At 40.7% G+C, this 17087-nt stretch overlaps 2 protein-coding genes across 2 annotated transcripts in view; one reads left to right on the top strand and one right to left on the bottom strand.

Moving 5' to 3' along the window:
- Positions 1 to 490, bottom strand: part of slirp (SRA stem-loop interacting RNA binding protein) — a 3728-nt gene extending 3238 nt beyond the window's left edge. The window contains exon 1 of the mRNA XM_072690258.1: positions 407 to 490. Within this exon, the coding sequence (XP_072546359.1) occupies positions 407 to 473 (67 nt within the window). The 5' untranslated portion in view covers positions 474 to 490. The remainder of the gene's footprint in view (positions 1 to 406) is intronic.
- Positions 491 to 713: 223 nt separating this feature from the next.
- Positions 714 to 9719, top strand: alkbh1 (alkB homolog 1, histone H2A dioxygenase). Its single transcript, XM_072690257.1, has 6 exons — positions 714 to 854; positions 2041 to 2149; positions 2400 to 2562; positions 3442 to 3526; positions 7329 to 7522; positions 8165 to 9719. The coding sequence occupies exons 1-6, from the start codon at positions 714 to 716 to the stop codon at positions 8607 to 8609; spliced, it is 1137 nt and encodes a 378-aa protein (XP_072546358.1). The 3' UTR covers positions 8610 to 9719.
- The last annotated feature ends 7368 nt before the right edge of the window (positions 9720 to 17087 follow it).

Genomic DNA, 17087 nt, shown 5'->3' with positions numbered 1-17087 from the left:
GAGACAGATACAGAGACAGAGACACAGATACAGATACAGAGACACAGATACAGATACAGAGACACAGATACAGAGACAGAGACACAGATACAGATACAGAGACACAGATACAGAGACAGACACAGATACAGAGACACAGACAGAGACACAGACAGAGACAGACACAGAGACAGACACAGATACAGAGACAGATACAGAGACAGACACAGATACAGAGACAGATACAGAGACAGAAGCCCCGGTTGGGTCCAGCTGGACTGGCTGCCCAGGTGAGCCGGTTAGCATCCAAGCTAAAGCCGGAGCCTTCATGATAACTGAGCGACCCCCCAGCACGACACCGCCCCTCCAGCAGCACTAGCTCAACCCCAACAACCACATCCACCCCTATCCTCCCTTTCTAACTCACTCGTAGCAGCAGTCCACGGGACTTTAGAGACGAACACCTCGAACCCCTTCCTGCCGGACGCTGCCATGCTTCGTCCTTGGTAGACGCGCTCACCTCTGACGTCACGCTGCGCCGCAAGACGTTGTAACCAATAATATTTTTTTTTTTTTTAAGTAACGAAATGAAAATTAATTAATTAAATAAATAAATAAGTCACAAGTAGGGATTACATTATATTTTACAAAATAATGAAGATATAATTCGTTTTTAATTCGAATAATGATTTGTTTTCTAATGACGTAGAGAGGTGAGAGGTGAGAGGTGAAGGATGCTGGGCAAGATGGCAGCCCCCGTGTTGGAGCATGGAGAGGATGCGTTTAGGAAACTGTTCAGGTTTTATAAGAGACGAAATCCTCCCCCGGATTTCAGCCAGGTCATCGATTTCTCTAAAAGAGTAGACGATGAGAGGGTCAGTCTCCAATCCAGGGTTTTATTGAATGAGTGTGTTGTACTGTATGTGCTGCTGTAGCCTGGGGAGGGGAGGGGAGGGGTTTTGGGGAGTGGAGTGGAGGGGAGGGGAGTGGTGGGGTGGGGTAGGGGAGGGGAGTGGTAGGGGAGGGGAGTGGAGGGGAGTGCTGGGGAGTGGAGGGGAGTGGTGGGGAGGGGAGTGGTGGGGTGGGGTAGGGGAGGGGAGTGCTGGGGAGGGGAGTGGAGGGGCGTGGTGGGGTGGGGAGTGGTGGGGTGGGGGAGGGGGGATGGGGGTATACAAGATAACATACTATTTATTAAAATAGACATCATATTAATATACACTTTTTACATAGGTATTATTATGGGAAATATGGTGGTGCCATCGGTTCTGACAATATTCACACAATTCTGTTCCTACAGTCATAAAATGTGTGCATATCAAAAATAGGCATCATATTAATGTGGACTTGTGACATAGGCATTACTTATGGGAAATATGGTAGTGTCAGGTTTTGAAAAGATTCATAAAATGTATTTCTTGCCCTCATGACTCAAATAAACATAGCTTTGTTAATTAAAAAATCATCAATAGCAAATATCAGTCAGTATAATTACAATATGTGATTGAGGCTGGTATATGGTTGAGAATTTATCAAGTATAAAAATCAATCGATTATATTCATGTCATTGTAATAATATTGTTATTATTATTGTTAATATTATGTTTAAGATTTATGATTATGTTTTCTCTGTGATAATACAGCTGACTTGTTTTTGCATCACTCAAATACTGAAACATCAAGAGAAACAAGATAATATTAATATATATTTAACCCTCTCTTGAAAAGCCTGCGGACTACCAGCCAGTTACCAAAGAATAGCCCCTGTAGTTTGTACAAGAAGTCCCTGTAGATACTGAGTAATACACCCTAGAGAGAGAGAATACAAGTCTCTTATTACTCATATAATAATGATAATATTATTATTATTATTATTATTATTATTATTATTGTTGTTGTTGTTGTTGTAATTCTTATATAATATTCTATAATACAATAAAAATAATTATTTTTTATAATATATTATTATATTATATATTATATATTATTATTATTATAGTAGTAATACTAATTTCCACCAAGTTCTCAGTCAGTTGGATGATTGAATAAAGTTCTGCTTTGCAGGTTTTTGCCACTGAGCTGGACCACAGCAGTCTTGGTGAAGTAGCTGCATGTAGCGCAGGACTTCGGCCTGTAAAAGAATGGAGAGCTTTCGGCCTTCAGGCACATCCAGGTATGGGATTCAGTGTATTTCTGTCCTGTACTGAGACAGAAATCACCTACCTAATCCTCAGCTATTGACATTTTCGGTAATCTGACTTCGGTAACATGAGCTGAAAATGTAGCTTCTATCAGCAACTCCTCTGGACCTGTAATAAATGTTTAGTTCTGATCCAAACCCATATTTCATACATTTTATTACATATTACAATTAAAATAACATATTATCTTTTTGTTTGTCTGTTTCTCTCCCCTACATATAGGCTTCATATTCATCTCCAATCCCTTCCTGCCGGGCTCACAGCGGTACTGGATAAAGCAGTGCCTGAAAGCCTACCCACAGAAACCCAATGTGTGTAACCTAGATATGCATATGTCATCTACTGAGACCGAGAACATCTGGGAGAAAAGCGTGGAAAGCATTCGGTAAGCTTTCAGAACTGGACTCTGAAATGAGTAATTAGTACTAATTAGTAGAAATGAGTAATTCATTACATTGTTCATATTACACCCCCAATTCCAAATAATTATGCTGTATAAAATGTATATAAAATCAGAATGCAGTGGTCTCATAGACCGATTTTGTAATCACAGAACATATAACGTATCAGATGTTGTAAGTGAGACATTTAACTTATTTAGAATTTGATGGCAGCATCATGTCTCCATGGTCAGAGCCATGCCTACCATTGTGTAGCATCCACATCCATCCGGCGGGGGGTAATATAGCGTGTACTGTACTGTATATGTACTGTAGATGGTGGGATATCCGAAGTCTTTGCCATTTTGAAATGATTCCACAATTTTTAGATGTTTTTCACAGATTGGTGAACCGCCGCCCTGTCCCAGCGGTAAAATGTCTCACTTTTAACACCTGCTATTCTATGTGTTCTGTGTTCTGTTGGGAATAAAATACGGGTCAATGGAATTAGCAAAATATTTCTTTATTATTATTATTATGATTTATTTTTATTTATTTTACATTTTTTGTTTAAATTTTACACTGCATGCCACTTTTACTGGAATTTAGGTTGTATTACTTACCATTACTGGCTAATTACTATATCATAAAGCTCATAATTAATATGGCAAAAAGGAAAAAATATGTAAAATGACACTCATGTACTGAAATGTCACAATCTCTTATTCTAAACAACAGTAATAGTAAGTAATATGGGTTTATATGGAAGTGTGTGTTCCTTCTGTGATTGAAGGATTGTGCAGATTAACAGCCTAATTGTCCAAATAAAACATGTATAAATGAAGCTCGTCCTGGGCTGACTGAATATGTGACTTGTTGTGCAGGAAGAAAGGCAAGAGGGAGCCGAGGACGCTGCTGGAGAAACTTCGCTGGGTGACTCTGGGTTACCACTACAACTGGGACACTAAGGTACTCCTCCTGGATGTGGTTTTATGACCGAAAACGTCTGTAGTTTTAGTTTTTCTGAAACGGCTGCCCTTCATGCCGAGTCTGGGAACTATTCACACTTATTAACTGTTCATTCCTTTATTCTTTCATTTTCTTTAGCTTGGACACCTGATTCATTTCAATCATTCATTAAGTGACCTTTCACAAGTACGGCCCCACCAAGCGGGATTTGCCATGGCTGGTTGCTGTTTGGTACGATCCCAGTGTTCGGCCACACGCTTGCTAGTTTAAACTCCGTGCACTTGTTTAACCTCTGTGCTCAACAAACACTCGCTAAAACAGGGTGGACATGTTCTGTTCTGTCGGCTGATTTACGTGAACAAACATGGCTAATACAGCTGTATTGAGGCTGGAGTTATTCTCCAGCTTCTAACTGGAATTTCACCTTAAATAATGCAGAACGTACAGCAGGCAGAAAGTAACTGCAGTGCTGTTATATGGTGGAAATTCATTTTACAGCGAATATTTGTGGTGTTTGTTTCTTAAAATGATTTTTAAAATGTATTTTACCCATCAGATTCAGTGAATACACAAATCAAAGTCATGAAGTGCCACCATTAGCGATCCAGGCAAATTTGATTGAATCAGGGTTGGGCTATTTTAATCCTAATCCAGTTCTGAGCTTTTGTTTTAATCACAGTGTTCATAGGCAGCATTAACTGACGTTATTTTCCATCCGGCTGCATCAGCAGCAGTGCGGACGTTCTCAAAAGGTCAATAAAGGAGTTGAGGTTCTACAGTGTGGAGCTACCGTATTTTACAGTGGAACATGAAAACAGACCATAATATATGTCCCTTTATAAAACTCACTGAAACGCTCTGTTTTACCAGCGGGAGAACCGGCACTCTGTCCGTCTCTCTGTTTATAAACCAGCACTAAAGAGCCCATTCAGAACCAAGTGGAGGCTAACGCTAATGCTAACACACACACATACGCTGTAGAAACCCATATCACACACACAGCACATTCACCCACTATAAACCAGTTATTACACACCAGTAGACCAACAACCACATATATTAGTCCAGAGTGTGTCCCACTACACACACACACACACAGGAAGTGATTAGATTGCAGTGTTTTAATTGGTCAGGGAGGAGAGTCAGACTGGATTGTAAGATATTCTAAAACTAACTTAACCAAAAAAATCAAATAGCAGCTTGACTGTAACAGGGAGAACGGCGTCTCTGTCATTTCCACTCCGGGCCAGAACGCTGCTGCTGCACTACAGAGCTTTGGTGGTGGAGCTGCAGGAACCCGAGTCATATTAGTGTGAAATCCTGTAGTATTACTCCACCGCCTCAGTTCACATGCTTCTCTACCTTCAGCTGCTGCTTCTGGATCTATCAGCTTGTATTGTGCATATGTATAGCTGTCCATGAGGGGACGCCCAAACCGTGATTTGCATTTACAGCAGTGGTGTAAAAGTGAATTACACTCCCCTCATCTGTAGGGGGAGCCTAAGAGCAACAAATGCCTATGCTTGCATAATGCTGCTTTAAAAGAAAGAGGAAAAAGCAAATGTATTTTCTCCTGCTGAAGTTCACTTCTCTGAGAGAGAATGCACTTTGTCCTGGATCTTATTAGCGCCGTTTCCTCCTTTCAGGACGTTTGATCTCTAATTGTACAGACCTGAAGCTCGCCTGTCTCGTTTATATGCTAATTACATAAAAGTGTTTAGTCTTCTGTCCTATTAAATCAGTCAGGAGTTGCACACAGGATTCATTAACCTGATCTCCGTTTGACACTGCCAAATGTCTGACAACAACCTGTGAATTTTAAGCAGCGCCTCTCTCACTCCTCCTCTCTGTCTGAGGCTGATCTGCCGGCTCGGTTAGGATCGCGGGCCTGCCTGGCTAATTCTGCTGTTTGGAAAGACACGGCTCACATGATTATCTGCTGATTACACTTTCACGGCTCATCGCTGACACTGAGACCTGGTGCGAAAGCTGACGAGCAAAAGGCACAAACCAGAACAGCTTCCCCTAATCTCTTATTAGATATGGAAATCATTGGCCTCTTTACATTTTGATGTACAGTTTGGATTTCTTTGCTATACATACAGCTCTGGAAACCACTGGAGACCAATTAATGTATTTATTTTATGATTATTTCTATTATATATATATTTTTTATTCCAGGCATTTCATCAAACAAAGCTGAGTTACCTGAATTTGCACGCATAAAGTCCCCCAACAGCAATGTGAAAGACTAGTGGAGAGCCTGCCAAGACCTGAGAGCTGTGATTGGCAGTCAATGTTATTTCACCATAGTGATTTCTGAAGGCTCTCAAAGTTCAGATATTAGTATTGTGTTGATTAAATTTGAATAATAATTTATTTGCATTATAATTATTATAATAATGTAATAATAAGTAGTTGTCATTTCTACAAATAAAAGCTCTAAATAGTAATATTTATATTAGAAATGTAGGAGGAATGTTGTACAGCGCAAATACAAATACAGCACAGATGTTCATTTCCCTAAACACACTGCCTATAAATGATTAAATTATTAAAACCAGAGAAACTCATCATGTAAGGTGGTCTCCATATTTTCCGGAGCTGTATTTTTAAGTTGTTGCTTTTATATGTCGAAATAGCTTGTGTACACCTAAATATTATTAACTGAACAAAATGGTATTTTAATTTTTTTTTGTAGTTAAATCATATCCTGTAACTGTCTTACAGGAATTTCATCACGTTGTCGGCCTCCAAGATATTTATTTTATTAAATAATTATTATAGAATTTTATAGCTTTTTCAGTCACATTTTAGAAACATAATTTAGAATCAGCTCTGCATCATTCTGGATGCTTTATTTTTTCATATGTATTTTTATTTATATATATTTATTTATTTTAGTTTCCAGCTTTGTAACTTTGTACTAAGTGTTAGAAACCCATGAATATATACACATATATATATATATATATATATATATATATATACATATATATATATATATATACCCAGTGCATATATATATATATATATATATATATATATATATATATATATATACATAATTACAGTAATTTTATTAAAATATACATTAGTTATTAAAAGTGGTCCAGCAGACTAAGATGCTGCCACTATGATCCGAGGGTCGCTGACTCGAATCCCGGGTCATGCCGCTTGCCATCCGTAGCCAGAGCCGGAGAGAGCACAATTGGCCTTGTTTTTTTTCCGGGTGGGTTTTTGGCTCGCTCTCTCACTCTCTCCCCACATCGCTTCAGTGTGATGCTAGCTGGCAGAGGTGGTTGCTAGCCGATGCATCAGAGCTGGGTACACAGCGCTATGCTTTAAGCCTGTTGGATGCCTGGTGAAGTTGCATCAGCAGCTGTTCGATAAGAGGCGGTGGCTGGTTGGCCATGTGTCAGTCCTCACCCTTCCAGAGTACTAATGAATGGGTTGGGTATTTGGCTGGTTGAGGTGGAAAATGGGGTAAAAATATTTATAAATATTTGTATATATTCAATCAAATAAATGTAATTTATTAATAACTTCCACTTCAGTTTGATTAAAAATTATTATTATATTTCAATTATTTTTTTCTTTTATATACCAAAATTTGAATGAGGGCTTATGTATATTTTAATTTTAATTAACACACATTTTCATAAATTGTCTCATTAATGTCTTGGATGTTTTGCAGTTTTTAGTAAGATCAATCTGTAATTGATTAGTTTGATCACTGTTGTTTGTTTGTTTGTTTTTGTGTTTATTCATTTTTAACATTTCCTCACCCGTCATGTTCCAGACATATTCTGCAGACCACTACAGTCCCTTCCCACCAGACCTTCACACTCTGTCTCAAACAGTGGCAGCAGCCTGTGGCTTCCCTGGCTTTCAAGCTGAGGCCGGCATTCTCAACTACTACCGCTCTGACTCCTCTCTCGGAATCCACGTCGATGAATCTGAGCTCGATCACACTTTACCTCTTCTATCTTTCAGGTGAGGGATCTCCATTTTTTTAAATAATTGATTCTGTAGCACTGCAATAGGATGTCCTATATCCTATATGCAGAGGTCAGTAATCACTGGGTCCCTGTAGCCTGTGTTTAGCTTGTGTGAAAATTTTCAACTGATAATACTTTTATTTTTACTCAAATACACAGTATTTACAAGTATTTTTTTAATATTAAGTCACTAATTTTTTGTGTTTTATTTAATTCTTTCTTTTTATTTTACATCTGTTTAGTAGATCATTGCATCAATGCTCCCTGTATCACACCTCTATTTTTGAGGTTTACTGTTTCATTTTAGACCAAAAGGTTAGAAACTGACAAACTTTAGTGCCTATGCTGCTGGATGCTGTGTGTAGACAAGACAGGACAACCATATTCAGCATTAGTGTTGGACACACACAATTTGGCATCCACCTTTATCCCATTCATGCAGTAAACACACACACATACACACACGGTAACTATGAGCACACATGCCCGGAGCGGTGGGCACCCATTGCTGCACCCCATGGGGAGCGGAGATTAGGTTGATTAGTTGGGTCAGGTGTGCTGGGAGCAGGAACACACCAAGTTGTGCAGAGCAGTGGACCACTGACCACTCTTACCCACACTGTGCTTTATCTCTCAGCTTTGGGCAGACAGCAGTCTTCCTCCTGGGTGGGACTAAACGCCAGGACCCTCCCACAGCCATGTTTATGCGCAGCGGTGACCTCATGGTGATGTCGGGCTCCAGTCGGCTGCTGTACCACGCCGTGCCCTGCATCTTGCCGGCCCCTGCTTGCCAACCCCTACCATCCTGCCTGGATCAGCGCCTGGAGAAGCAGCCAGTGAGCGAAGATCTCATCCAGGACGTGTCTGAGGAGGACTGGGCGGTGTGTTCCAGGTACCTCCAGACATCTCGGGTCAATATGACTGTCCGACAGGTACTGGGACCAGGTCAGACGCTTCCCACAACGCAGCCACTTGTTGGAGCTGTGTCTGAATCCAGAAGTGGCTACCATGATGAGTCGGAGGAGGCAGCTCAAAATGTGAAGAAGAGGAAGAACGAGTCGGGCTCTGAAGTCGACTGTTGATGTTTTTTTGGACTGTTAATAAGCCCAGATCGCACCGACCCAACGTTCCCCTACATTCCCGAGCAGTTCCCAAAAGTTTTTAGTCTAAGGCTTCTATCATGGAGAGTAGGTGCCACCATGTTCTCCACCAACTGACCTGAATCTTGTCCATTTTGCAAGCTTTCTCTGTACGGGGGACACGCCGCTGGTTTGAGGGGTGGGCATGAGGATGGCCATGACGTCCAGGCCCTTTTAGCACCCCTGGGAAAGAACATGCTAGAACTGTGTGAATAGACGGTGAGAACATTCTAGATCAAGATGAATAGGGTGAACACTAAAACAGTGTTAATGAGGAAGAATGTTCTAGAATAACAAACTGGGAAAAGAACATTGAAAACTGAAATGAGGGAGAACCTTCTAGAACAGTGCATGAAGGAGAGGACATTCTAGAACAACACGGATAGCGAAGGAACATTGTAGAACAAGATGAATAGGGTGCACACTAAAACTTTGAATGAGAACATTCTAGAATAACAAATTAGGGAGAGAACATTGCAGAACAGTGTATCGAGGAGAGAACACTGGACAGTGTTAATGAGAGAACATTCTAGAACCGTGTGCATGAGTTCGACAATTGTGTGAATAAGAGAAAACCTTCTAGAACAACACAAATTGGGGAAAGAACCTTCTAGAACAACACAAATTGGGGAAAGAATGTTCTAGAACAACACAAATTAGAAAGAGAACATTCTAGAACAGTGCATGAAGGAAAGAACCTTCTAGAACAACGCAAATTGGGGAAAGAATGTTCTAGAACAACACAAATTAGAAAGAGAACATTCTAGAACAGTGCATGAAGGAAAGAACCTTCTAGAACAACGCAAATTGGGGAAAGAATGTTCTAGAACAACACAAATTAGAAAGAGAACATTCTAGAATAGTGCATGAAGGAAAGAACCTTCTAGAACAACGCAAATTGGGGAAAGAATGTTCTAGAACAACACAAATTAGAAAGAGAACATTCTAGAACAGTGCATGAAGGAAAGAACCTTCTAGAACAACGCAAATTGGGGAGAGAACATTCTAGAACAACGCAAATTGGAGAAAGAATGTTCTAGAACAACACAAATTGGGGAAAGAATGTTCTAGAACTACACAAATTAGAAAGAGAACGTTCTAGAACAGTGCACGAAGGAAAGAACATTCTAGAACAAAGCAAATTGGGGAGAGAACATTCTAGAACAACGCAAATTGGAGAAAGAATGTTCTAGAACAACACAAATTAGAAAGAGAACCTTTTAGAACAGTGCATGAAGGAAAGAACCTTCTAGAACAGTGCATGAAGGAAAGAACCTTCTAGAACAACGCAAATTGGGAGAACCCAGAACAGTGTCAATGAGGAAGAACGTTGTAGAACCGTGTGCTTGAGTTCGAGAACTGGGAACAGTGTGAATGGCGAATAGCGTTCTAGAGTAGCAAACTGGGAAAAGAACAGTGAATGGAGAGGAGAACACAGAACAGTGTTAATGAGGGAACGTAGAGAATGTTCTATAGTAACACAGAATTGGTAGAGAACATTGAGAACCGTGGGAACAGGGAGTTGCGCTGCATGGTGCGACAGGGTTGAGAAGGTTGCGAATGAGGGGAGAGCGGCGGGTCGGTGCACTCCTGGCTTTAGTGCTGTCTGTTCTGCAGGCAGGAGAACCTCTGTGGAGCTCGTAGTTATTTATCCTGATAAACGTCATTATTAAAATGTACATTTGTGAATAAACCATATTTTACCATCAGTTCTCTGATGTGTTCCTTCAAGCCGAGAGCCGGTGGTCAGCGGAGGGTCTAAAAATGGACGGAATTCTGTCGTCTTGTCGCGCTCGCTCGGCTCGAAAGACGAGACTCCTTTGTAGCTTGTCATGTTCGACTTCCCTCGCGACGGCACCCACTTCATAAAGCAGCAGTGACATTCAGCCCGGCCTGACGGTGGATGTGCCAATGTGCTGGCCACTCTGCAATGGCTGCCATGTTTGCTGGTTCGCCAATAACACTAAACAGATCTGACCTTCAGCGAAAGGCAGAAGAGATGGCATATCATCTCTTTAATCTGGTCACCCTGTGTCTGGACCAGCGAAAGATTGGCTCTGACAAGCTCCCCAAAGGCACACAGCCTGACAGGGCCATTGTGCTGTTGGACAGGAGGCACCAGCGTTACCTAGGCAATGAAACCCTCCTGTCAAATGGGCTGCTTCTGATGGAGGAGGCTGCAAGATTGGCTTCTTAGAAGGCTTCCATTTGACTTCCTTTGTATTCATTTCTATTGTTGGAACTGATGATTCACTGCAGAAGAAAGTTTTACAGCTTTCCAGCAGATAATGCTTAACCCACTTGTGAGTTAGACAACCGTCTTGTGTAAGACAAGCACTGTCTTGGACATTGGTTGTAAAATTAGCGAAGATTCTTGATTTACTGGGAGTTAAATATCTCAGTAGGTGTGTAGTAAACCAAATACTGTGTATATATATAATATTTATGTAAAATAATATCTCAAAAGTCAGAGGTGCAGCGTAAATAATGGTAGTATACACTATTCATACATAGGGAGCACCCTTTGTATATAGCCAAAATAACAGGAGTCTAAAGTCCCCATGCCCAGTGCTGCAAACGGTAGATGGAGGGGGTTCAACGCCTCGCAGCACTGGACTGTGGAGCAGTGGAACTTACTTCTCTAGAGTTCTGGAGCGATAACTAATCCTCCATTATTAGTAGCTGACCTCATTGAGGCTCTAATGGCTGAATGCCATCAAGTCCTTACAGCAATGTTCCAAAATCTAGTGTAAGGTGTTTCGTGTAAGGTGTAGAAGAGTGGAGGCTGTTACTGCAGCAAAGGGAAAACTAACTGCCTCTAATTGCCCTTGCTTTTAAAAGCAATACTGGAGGAGCAGGTGTCTGCAAACTTTTGGACATATAGTGTATGTTCCTGTAGTTTTAAGCAGTGTTTTTTTTTTTTGTATATATACATATTTTATATATACGTTTTGTACTATGTTTATAATTCAGGAAAGTCCAGAAATCAAACCAAATTCTACATATTTCTATTAGCAAATTTCCAACGAATTTTACTTTTTTTAATATTAATATATATTTTTAAAATATACATTTTATCCCATTTTCCCCCCATATTTTTGGCAACTTGGACTGCCAATTACCCTACCCGTACGTAAACCGTCAACCGCCAACAAGCAACCAATGCGCCATGGATACATCAGTTGTCGATCAGTTGCATTTAATTAATACTAATAATATTAATATTCAGTTGAACGCGAGCATCTACGATGAACCATCTATATAAAGTGATTTGATAATTGAAAACTGGTCACATTTCGGAGACATTTGTGCTCTTAAATTGGTCAATCCTGGCAAAACAGTTGCTTATATAGCTTTATCTCAGAGCTGACAATAATATGTAAGTACACAATATGGACAAAACTATTGGGACACACCTCTTAACCATTGAATTCAGGTGTCTAATTCAGTCCCATTGCCACAGGTGTATAAAATCAAGCCTCTAGCTCTGCAGTCTGCCTTTCTTACACACACTAAAGAGCTCACTGAACTCCAGTGTGGTTCTGTATGTAATAGGAGACTCCGCTGCACCACCACCAACAAGTCAGCTGGTGAAATTTGGACCTACCCTCCTAGATCTTCCTCCATCAACTGTGAGTGGAATTATTATTACTGAACAGTGGAAGAGTTTAGGAGGAACAGCTCACAGAGAGCAGCTCAGCCACCGAGTGTCTGTCAGACCACGTAAAGTTACAGAGCGGGGTCAGGGCCGAGTGCTGAGCTCAGAGCAGAGTACATTAAAGCATCCAACTGACTCCATAACTGCAGAGCTCCAGACCTGCTGCTGCTGTTAGAGCTTGGCACAAAGGGGGACCAGCTCCATATTAATGCCTATGGGGTTTAGAACGGGATGTCCCAATACTTTTGTCCATGTATTGTATATTGTATATTGTTACAGAGTCAATTAGGGAACTGATAGTCTCTTTCTCTTTCTGTGCCGTTTCAGTCTACTGTGGTTCTACAGTGTTACTCCTATCCTGCATGTCTTAATAATGCCAACCAGGATGCCCTACATGCACAGCGATCCCATAGAAGAACCACTGTTGGCGTTTGTAGAAGAGATAGAGATAGGAGGTTATGGAACCAAAAGTGGTTCTTCTATGGCATCGCTCAAAGAACCACTATTTTTAAGAGTGTACGTTCTTTGTCAGTAATAATTAGAAAGTGCAAGCTTTCTCCCAGAGCACTTGTCCCAGAATGAAATGGAAAGTGGAGAAATAAGGGTGATTATCATATTTCTCCCTAGGGAACCGCTGTAATTACGTGTTTTCCAACAATTCATAAGCAAACAAAGTCAAAATCAGTGATTGTGTTTTAACTTTGAGACAACAGTGATGATTTGATTAGTGATGCTGCTTTCCTTCAGAGGCTGGAGTCCATTAAGTACAGCTCTGGGGTAATTACCTCTCATTTGTATTCACTGGAAGGGGTGATTATTGGAAAATTGTGAGCAGAAAAAGACTTCAGAGAAAAGCTCTAAATAAAACGAGGTGGACAAACAGCAATCCATTAACCAAAGAAATACACAGAGGGGTGAAAAACAGCTATCGAGAAGTTCTACCTCTCTGTGAATGTATAAAATGTAACTCCACCTACCTTATATCTACACTTATTGGTGATGTTTCTACACTCTAAGAAAAAAGGGCTGTATATAGGACTGAAAAGGGGTTCTTTGATTCTACGCTTTATTGACAAAAGTATTGGGACACCTGCTCATTCAATGTTTCTTGCAAAATCAAGAGCGTTAGTGAGGTCAGGATGTTGGATGATCACCACCCCGCCTCATCCCCAACTCCCCAGCTCATCCCAAAAGTATTGGATGGAGCAGCATCCATCATTCCAGAGAACACAGTTCTTCAACTGCTCCACAGCTCAATGCTGGGGGGCTTTATTATAGGTTCATGTTTATCTGTTCCAGAGAGTCCTATTCTCTACAGGGACTAGACAAGTGTCAGCAATGGCTGCAACTTAAAAGTAGCTGAATGCATTCATTAGAAGGGGTGTCCACAAACATTTAGACATGCCCCTAGATGTGAATGTGTGAGTGGATGGGTGTGTGTGGTACCCTGCAATGAATTAGGGGTGTTCCTGCCCTGCGCCCAGCTATTCCAGCAGGCTCTAGATCCACTGCAGTCCTGAGCTGAAAGATTTCAGCAACTTGTTGATGCTGAAATTGAGCTTTAAACTCTATGGAAGGTGTTTCCGCTAAAATGGCCAGTGTGTTTAGATTTACAATACGTAGACCTAATAATCTGGCAGCTCAGTTTAGAGAAAATGTTCTCTGCTTATGTGCCAAGATCAATGCCATCGATTTTCCAGTTCCTTACTCGCTTGAGACATAAGGGATGTTCTGATTGGGGCAGATCCAGGCATATTTAGCAGTTCCGATCCTTTGTTTTTACCACTGTGTTCTAGCAGAGCACTCTCCGGCATCCTCTATGCTCGTTTTACAGACATTCTTCATGGCTGCTACAGTGAGGAATGTTAAATATTGCATTGGTTGACATGTGTCACAATGTAGTGTGGTCTGATAGTGACTAGGTGTGCAGGAATGCACACTTTGGAGATGTTAAAAGGTCAGAAGCTTCAGGTTTAGTCAAATATAGCCCTGTTGCAACTGCCTAGATCGTAGAAGTCCTAAAAATTGAGCATTTATTTAAAAATACACATTGTGTAAAAGCTGCGATAAAGCTGTGTACTGAGACACAATACTGGGGAAGAACTTGGGAAGGAGTTACGAGGTCACTTGGGGAGCTTGGGGTTGAGCTGCCTGCAGAACAAACTGTGAACTAAGATCTCCGGCACAGTCGAATTAAACATCTAAATCTCCAGCTCACTTTCTTCTTCTCTGCACGAACATACAAGTATACAACAGGAACCTTACGTAATATCTGTGGCTCTAGCTGTAAGCCACACTTCTTTATAATCACTCTGCATCCACGCGTCCACTCTGCTAAAACCACCCTGTTTCGTTACACTTGACGAAGATATTCTGTTCGATTATGTCCAGTGTGGGGAATACACTCCCACCATGTCTTTACTCTAAAATAGCTTTGTCTGAGCAGTGCATTTAGAGAGGAGGAGGCTAATGCTAACACGCACATGCTATAGAAAAGCAAATCATCGTGCATTCACCACATTAAAATAGTTATTTCACCTCAGTTGTTGTCGATAATAAACAACATACAAACACGAATAACATGAGTTACTCGCAGTATTTCTTAAATCTTTTTATTTTTAGGGAGGTCCTAAGATCCTAACATTGGAATACTCAATAATTATACTGTTTATTTGTGCAATGATTTCAACTTCTTTATACAGCATGTTCTATATTTCTATATTTCCACTTTATAACATTCACATAATGTATAAACATGTACATATTCAATTCTTTCTCTTTTTGTTTTACATTTTATTGTATAGATTATAGTTACATGTTTATTTAAAGAGTGTTTATTCTTATACCAACGATTGCAACTGTAACAACTGCAATTCCCCCCCTGGGATTAATAAAGTATTTCTGATTCTGATGCTGATTCATTGTTGGGATGCTGCAAAAAATATATTTATATATTTGCATATATTTGACTATTTGACCTACAGCAGTTTAGCCCCACTCATTCATGTTAATAGGACATGTTTTTGAGACACTATACATACCACCCAATCAGAACAGAGTTCATTTGCATATATGAGTCTTAAAGGGGCCCTAGCAAGCCACCCAACTAAAGAAATCTGTCACATTATAAACTGTTTACTAAAACAAAGGCATACTGTAGTGGATTGGGGATCAGCTATTTAAAGCCTGATCCAGTGGCGATCCTTTGTTTTTACCACTGTGCTCTAGCAGTACACAGTAAAGCAACCCTATGTAGATTTTTTACCTTAAAATAACTTTAGCTTTAAAATCAGTGTGATGCTCAACTGAGTGTTCTTGGGAGAAAAGTGTCCGTATTGCTGCTAACTACACTGTGGAACTTGGGGAATATGGGTAGGACAATGCTTGCGAGAACTGCGTATCACTGCATAACCATTATAACCATTATAATATGAGCACAGGGTCATATTAGTGTCAAATCCTGTACAATGACATGCTTCTTTACCTTCAGATGCTGCTTCTGTATCTCTCAGCTTGAACAGAATTGCATTTGTAAAGCATGTACTTTAGCTCAAATTACACTTCCCAAATGTAGGGGGAGCCCAGAAGCAGAACAATGGCCATTCTTGCATACAGCTGCTTTAACGGCACATCTTACCTAAACTGTGTGGATGTATTGCTTATAGAAATACAAAGATCAGATTAGCATCGGTCAACAGTCAGCGTCGAGGTGTTCGGATTGAATCGGGAGCTAAAACAACTGGATCAGGACCTCCCTACCAATCCCTCATTTAAATGAAACTCAGGAGTTTCTCCCTCTCTGCCCCCTTCAGGAAAACTCGCCACAACCAAGGCCTCAGTAGAACATCCATTTCAAAGCAGGCAGAAATGCCCTGCCCTCTTCGATAAAATTATACACTGTCAGGATGATGTATGTAGTCATATAATTTTTATTGCTGCCATTTTATCTGCTCTTCCTTCTGGCTCCATGTTTCTGCCCTGTTGCCCCCCCCCCCTCCCCACACCAAACCCCCATTACTCTGTCATTACCCGTCATTGACAGGTACGAGCAATGGGGAGGGCGCAGGTTCATGAGCGCAAAGCCAGCCTCTTTCCTTCTTCGTCTCCATTCGAAATTACCTCCACACCGGCAAGACCGCACATCGCCGCAGCTTAGCTCCTTTCACTGCGGAATTTACCGGAAAGTCAATTACACAGATCCATCACCATGCAGAGAGGAGCGCAACGTTAGATTACAGAGTGCTCCGTTTGCGTCAAGGCATTTTTTTCAGCACCTCCATCCATTTTTTTAATCTCTTGCTGTAGACTAGACCTCGACTGCTCAATTTCACAAGACGCATAAGAATACTAGCTTGCTGAATCTTTGACTTTGACCGACAGTAGCATATCCATTCATTTCCATGGTGAGATTTTAAAGAAAAAAAAGGAATAAAAAAATATTTATATATTTTTTAAATATGTCCACATATGCAAATGAAGCCAGAAGGTGTTGTTGGGAAGCCACAAATACATCACATATATTCAACTATTCAACCTACATTCAAACCTCATGCTTACGTTATAGGAACTTTTTCAGCCTGGGCTGTTTCTGAATGAGGCACTATACATATCATCCAATCAGAACAGAGCTCATTTGCATATATCAGCCTAAAATGAATGAAAATTAAGAATATGAGTTCTGCACATGAAAATAACATACTATGGATCCCAAACACTGTCGTCTCGCTCTTCAAAATCTGCCAGAACTGCTCTAAGTCATCCCA

Source organism: Salminus brasiliensis, chromosome 10 (assembly GCF_030463535.1).
Source record: "Salminus brasiliensis chromosome 10, fSalBra1.hap2, whole genome shotgun sequence".
NCBI lineage: Eukaryota > Metazoa > Chordata > Actinopteri > Characiformes > Bryconidae > Salminus > Salminus brasiliensis.
The sequence above is the reverse complement of the archived record's forward strand: the minus strand, read 5'-3'. Positions and strand labels throughout refer to the sequence as shown.

Coding starts and splice junctions, on each gene's coding strand:
- alkbh1 (XM_072690257.1), top strand. CDS start 714: ATGCTGGGCAAGATGGCAGCCCCCGTGTTGGAGCATGGAGAGGATGCG. Junction 2,563..3,441: donor AAAAGCGTGGAAAGCATTCG/GTAAGCTTTCAG, acceptor CTTGTTGTGCAG/GAAGAAAGGCAAGAGGGAGC. Junction 7,523..8,164: donor TTACCTCTTCTATCTTTCAG/GTGAGGGATCTC, acceptor TTTATCTCTCAG/CTTTGGGCAGACAGCAGTCT.